General features: G+C 40.8%; 1 protein-coding gene across 2 annotated transcripts in view; it reads right to left on the bottom strand.

The window, feature by feature from the left end:
- UHMK1 (U2AF homology motif kinase 1) overlaps nt 1-6,372 on the bottom strand; it is a 52,581-nt gene extending 46,209 nt beyond the window's left edge. For both annotated transcript variants that reach the window (XM_059145417.1, XM_059145416.1), the window contains exons 1-4: nt 5,933-6,372; nt 4,313-4,605; nt 3,398-3,589; nt 1,332-1,426 (exon numbers count right to left, since the gene is read on the bottom strand). In XM_059145417.1, coding sequence (XP_059001400.1) covers nt 1,332-1,426; nt 3,398-3,589; nt 4,313-4,605; nt 5,933-6,200 — 848 coding nt within the window. In that variant the 5' untranslated portion in view covers nt 6,201-6,372. The remainder of the gene's footprint in view (nt 1-1,331; nt 1,427-3,397; nt 3,590-4,312; nt 4,606-5,932) is intronic.
- Between the last annotated feature and the right edge of the window lie 227 nt (nt 6,373-6,599).

Below are 6,599 nucleotides of genomic sequence, written 5' to 3' on the forward strand. Positions count from 1 at the left end.
AAGAGTATTCCTAAGGATTCATGAAGTTACACATTTGTTTTCAGCATCTGTGCTCTATTCTACCATAAAAAACGGTTCAAATAATTTGCATGCATACACAGCAAAATCCATAGAAAAATCCCAAAAAGAAATACACCAAAGTGCTTACACTAGAGAGTAGGTTTACAATTTTTATTTTGCTGATCACAATTCTCCACAGCTTCCAAATTTAGTGTTAGCTGCACAATCAAGGGGGGGGAAATCCGAAATAACAAGTCAATACTAGGAGCTCTTTCTGCCCACGGGGCCTATCCCATGCCTTAATAGATCACCTTTTTGCACCAAAAAATAAAAACAAAACAAAAACAAAGACAAAGCCAATACCAGTATTTATATGACTTGACTTCCAAGTTAGAACCCATTACATAATTTCACAATGCCATCTTTTCCAAGTAAAATGCCACTTGTAAAGCTAATAGCAATCAGATAGTAACAGCTATTGAAAACTAATTGGTAAAACACACAAACATACTTGAATAAGTGCCAGTAAAATTTTTAAGTTCCTATCTGAATGAATTCTGTGGACTGTAATGTCCATTTCCTGGTTTTGATATTGTACTCCAGTTACATCAGATGTTACCACTGGGGGAAACAGGATGGAGGGCACACAGACCTCTCTGTAACATTTTTGCAACTTCCCATAAATCTGTAATTGTTTCAAAATAAAAAGCTAAAAAAAAAAAAAAAAAAAATCAAAAACAAAAACAAAAAAATCCCCAAAGACCTAGTTGGAAAGTTTATAGGGTCAATATTCCAAAGAAAAAGTAATATTCTGACTTGATCGGGAAATCTATCGTTTTGCAACATAACTATTATTTTTTTCGTTTCTGGTCCATAATGCTAGAAATGTGAAAAGCCAACTATTTGGTAATACACATTATGTCTTATTTTAAAACATCTGATGTGCTTGGACCTATTCAGAAATCAGAAACACAGTATCTGTCCCCAGAGTGCCCAGAAGTAATTATTTAAAGTATAGTACATAGCTACCTTATTTTAAACTTTTTTTTTTGGTAGTCCAAAAGCAAACTCAGTCTTTAGTTAGTAAAGACGCTCTTTAAAACCCTACTTTCAAAAAAAGCCTAAAACAAACCAAAACCAAAAACAAACAAAAACCTAATGTCCACCAAGTACACAGGACTGCCAGAGTCACAAGAGACCACAGATATGGCTGCCAGGAAGAGCTTCAACGTGATCCATTCAGTAAGATCCAAACAAAAACAAAGACTAAACAAAAATAACCTTTATATGATAAATGTACAAATAGGAACTTGAAAGTACACACGATGTACCTTTTGATAAGGTCTCTTAGGTGATAGGCTGGGATTGCGGCATTCACCACTGCTTTACTGGCAAATATGTGATCAATAATAGCAGAACTGTTTGCCTAAAAAAGGGAGAAAAGTCTTCCTTTGGTTATTCAATTCATTCTGTATTTACTGAGTACTAGCCACATAGCACCATACTGTTTGGTAGGTAATATGCAAAAGAAAACCCTCTTTAAAGAGCTTATAATCTTACTGGAGGGGATTATGTGCATAACTATAAGCCTCTGGAGGAGGAACTTTCTTCTCTATTCTCAGCACCTAGCACAGTACCTGGCACTCTGTATGAATATTTACTAGACGAATGAGTAAGAATACTAAAGCAACCTTATAAAAATGTAGTTTCATACAAAGTGAGAAAATGAATGTGACAGTTGAGTCCGAGTGTCTTGGTAAGGAGTCTTTAACTGGTTTTTAGATACAACTACACCACGAGAGAGAAAGTAATGCAGTATCTAAAATCTGCATCCCTCACATTATTCATACTCTAAATCCTACGGAACATAACTTTTCTCCCTGAGTACTAAGCTGTCTCAGAAGTGTGTACATGAGTAAAAAGACCAGATACGATCCTTATCACTATGCTAAGAACTAGGCATCATTTATTTTTTAACCTCAGTTTCTTCTGTAAGAAAAATGCTATTACCCTCATTTTATAGAAAGTAAATCATGGTTCAGTAACCTTAAATAACAAGTAAGAGGTGAAGGCAAGATATAAACCCTATAGTTTGACTTCAGAGCCTAAACTCATACTCACTTGGCAATTGTGCCTTCCCAAAGGTGATTAAAATATAAAATACTGTCTTTATTTAGAGGAGTGAATACTGAGGATATATATCATACTTCCCAATTACATACAAAAATGTCTGAACGTGACCTAGTTCTGATCAGCTCAGGAACAAGCAGATACAGTCCAAAGGTCTCAAAGATAATCAAAACTAATGCAAGTAATTGATCTGTATTTGGGTTAGCACTGAAGAAAGACTACTCCGTCTCTAGGTTGGGTGAAAGTACCAATGCAGAATAACGATACTGGTTTTACTTGCATGGTAGCATTTTTGCCAAAAGTAAGCATTAGGTACACCCACCCACAAGATTATTAAAGCATTCCTTCCAGAAACAAATGACTAAGGGCTGAAAAGAATTATAACTCTACATGGTACACTAGCCATACACAAACTATGTATTACTAGATGCTCGAAAAATACTTGCTGCTAAATATGAAAACCAATAATGATTCCTAAACATTGTATTACTTATCAAACTTCTAGCCTGAATGACGTGGATACCATCACAACACTTAGGCCCTACAATGTTTGAAAACATAATGTAGTTAATTTTTAAGGTATGAACAACAAAAAGTTCATCGTTATGTCAGAGATCTGGAATTTCGAACTCACATTCCCACAAAAACAATGTTATAAGTTGTACTCACTTCACCAGGATAGTTCATATATGGGATATAAATTAATATAAAGCACTGTGGAACTTGGAGAGAATGCTGAACTCGAACAGGAAGAACAGAGTATGAAGCCCAGGTCAGGAACATCTAGTGGTATGACCCGGACCAAATAAGTGGTTTGTTATCTGTGCCTCCAGTTTTTCAGTTGTAAAAGAATAACCAATACACTAAAGATCTTCATAGCATTGTTAGGAAATTCAACGAGATTGTGCATTAAAATACTTTTAACTATAAAGTAGTAACTGTAAAGTTTTACGTAAAGATTATCATTAAACTTATACTTGTATTAGCAACATTGTAGGATGTAGTATAACTGAATCACTTCTGCATTTATTCATTCTAATGAGCACTTATTACACATCAGGCCCCAGGCTAAGATCAGCAAGTGTACAATACTCACTAGCGCATCTGTAGCTATGAAAACAAATAGTAGCGTTGAAGGTAATCAAACATGCAGGAAGAGGAGTGTATTAGAGATGAAGTAAACAGTGTCTCCAGTGAGAATCATGATAAACCGAGTACTTTTAAATCAGAATGAAGGACTCCAAATGAAAGCACTGGTATGATTTACCTTCCATTCCTGAGATCTGACTGTATGTTTCAGTTTCATTCCTGAGAACATTTCCAGTAAAATGATTCCTAGGCTCCAAAGATCGACAGCTGAGGTACATTCTGTATCACTCTGCAGGCCAGCCTGGGCCAAGCAATTCTGCAGTTCCGCTTCTGGAGCCCGATACCCGTCTGTCTGAATATACTTCACATCCTAAAGAAGATGAGTCAATATTACAACCAATAAACAACTGCTCACTTTCCATCGCCACAGCATATTTACTTCTCTAAAAGTATAATAAACCACGGTCAAACTGCCCAAAAATGTTTAGTCCTTGGCTACCCTAATTATTTGGTTCAACATCTGGGCACTTCTCACAGGCAAGCTGTACACTCTCCACACAGAAGCTCATTTCCTCAGAGTCTCCTGTATGTAGGCACTGCTGATAAATAAGGACACTCTGGAGGGTTTGCCAGAACTGTTATGTGTGCTCTGCCATGAGACAGAGTGCCAACACTGTCTGAAGGTAGCAGTAAGAGTAATACTGAAGGTAGCAGTAAGAGTAATTACCCATTAGTTAATTACCCTACCTAGCCCAAATATCCACCCTTTTTTTACATGGTGACAATGAAATTCTTTTTATTTGCTTTATCCCCAAGAATTATTTTATTTTACTTTAAAGATTTTATTCACTTATTTGACAGAGAGAGAGAGAGATCACGAGTAGGCAGAGAGGCAGGCAGAGAGAGAGGCGAACGCAGGCTCCCTAACGAGCAGAGAGCCCAGTGCCAAACTCCATCCCAGGACCCTGGGGATCATGACCTGAGCCGAAGGCAGAGGCTTAACCCACAGAGTTACCCAGACACCTACCAAGCATTATTTTAGATAGAAATAGCTCTAAGTGTTGACCAAAGCACCCTTATTATTATTTCTTACCTGATTGCCTTCTTTGAAGCTAAGCCCAAAGTCAATGAGTTTAAAACATTCATTCTCTGCACTCCACAATATGTTACGTGGTTTGAGGTCTGCATGGACATAACCCTCATGGTGAAGAAAAGCAAGGGCCTCCAGAACATCCCGGGCACAATGCTGTATCATCCACATGGAACAACCCTGATGACTGGAATATAAAAGCAATTCCGATACACTGACATCCAGGAGTTCAAGCAACAGACAGCGTGATGGCACATTTGGAGAGAAGTGGATTGTAAAGACTCCATACAAAGTCACTAGAAAAAGAAACGAGTTATAATGCTTTAAAAATCAGACTCAGAATAAGTTACAACTAACATAGCTACCTCTGCAGTGCAAATCTGGGATAGCTCAGATGAGCGTCACGCTTCCACTGCAATTTGTTTCTCCCAAAAGTAAGATTTTGTGGCAACTGGGTTATTTTAATGAAACAAGATGAGAAAAGCTTCCACAGCTCAATACTAGTCAAAGATATTAAATGTGGCACAATAATCAAACTGTATTTCCATAAGGATTCACAGTAGGTGAATAAACAATCAGGGTACCAAGCAAAAATAATTAAAAATAAAATCTAAACATTATAGACTCTTAACATGGATGTCATAACCTGCAAAAACACAATTGGAAACTGGTTCTTGATCCAAAATAGCGTTCTATAATATAATCTAAGGAGGGGGAAAATAAGTAAATAAATATTACAAGATTAAGTCTTTCAAGATGACAATTTAACTAAATCTTGCAGGGATTCAACAAGTCCTCAAGCTTGCAAAAACTGAAGGAAAAAAAAAAAAAACTTTTCACTCTTAAATACCAGGGTTATATACATCATTTAGCAAGCTTTAAAAAAAAAAAGTCAACACTAGTGGTTAAGAAATTCTTCTCGAAAGTGGTAATATTAAAAAAGCAACTCTTCAATTTACACACAGATTATGCTTGCCAGGGAGAAAGACATTTCTTTATTAGCCAAAGCTATAACTATAAACTCAGTGTAATGACAGTGAAGGCTTTTCATAAATCAATCATCAGTAACCATGTATCTTATACTGTGAATATCTAAATCAGGTAACATAGTCTTACCAGGGTAAAGGTATAAAGTGTTCCTAATTTCCACACTTCCGGAGGACTCCTATGTGAATACTGAGTCATTTCTCCCAAATCCATACTAAATATGTATCCGATAACATCTGTACTAGTTATTAGCATTATCACAAGCCCCAGAAGTATTTCTCATTTTTCCACTGGTATGCAAAGATTCAGAATTTCCATACAAGAACTAACCAGTCTAGACAAGATATGCCTCTTTTCCCTTAAAAAAGATAATCCTATGCTAATAAGTGCTGCATTCTCCGATGCAAAACAGAACTTAACTGAGCATCTATTACGTGACACTGGGCAAAGCCGACCTCCACCTCCACCCTACTGCAGACAGAGTGAAGGGGGATGGGAAAGGGGCCTGGATCGGGTGACGACGAGAGGGCCAGACCCAAGTCTCCCCCCTTAAGGGCAGGACCCGGAACGCCAGGCCGAGAGGGGGTGTACGGCTGGGCCGGGACCCGGGCAAGAGAACGGAGGCAGCGGCATTACCGATGTTCCTGTGACCCTGCAACTGCTCCAGCGCCGCCCTCTCTTTGCGGAAGCCATACTCCGCGGCCGAGGCCGCAGCGCCCGTGGTTCCCGGCGGCAAGAACTGCTTGAGGGCGCCGGGGGGCGAGCCGGGAGTGCCGCAGCAGCGCACCCGGTACACCGAGGCCGAGGAGCCGCTCCCCAGGCGGCTCTGTACCTGCCACAGCCGCCCGAAGGCTTCCAGAAACCGCGGCGGCTCCGCGCCCCACGCGCAGCCGGATCCCGCCATCGGTGTGGACGGAGGGCACTGGCGCGGGAGCTGAGGCGACGCCCGGGGCAGGCCGGCCGGGCCCGCGGTCACATCCCCGCCTGCGGGACCAGCGGCTCCGCAGGGAGGTGCCTGCCGCCGCCTCTCCGACTGCCGGGACCTCAGGGCGCCATGACACCGGAAACCGAGTGCACCCGGGTCCAGAAGCCGGAAGTGGAGGAAGAGCCAATCCTGCGGGCCCGGGGAGGCGGGCCGAGAAGGGGCGGGCCGAGAAGGGGCGGGCCTAGAGCTGACAGGAGGTGTGGGGTTTTGGAAAAACGCCCCGAGCGTGAGCGCTGCTTGGAGTGCGTCCTGCTTAAGGCCAAGGCAAAGTGCTTTATAAACGTTACCAGAGACTAAGACTGGTCCTTTTTTCTTGGG

This window comes from Mustela lutreola, chromosome 14, assembly GCF_030435805.1.
Source record: "Mustela lutreola isolate mMusLut2 chromosome 14, mMusLut2.pri, whole genome shotgun sequence".
Lineage (NCBI taxonomy): Eukaryota > Metazoa > Chordata > Mammalia > Carnivora > Mustelidae > Mustela > Mustela lutreola.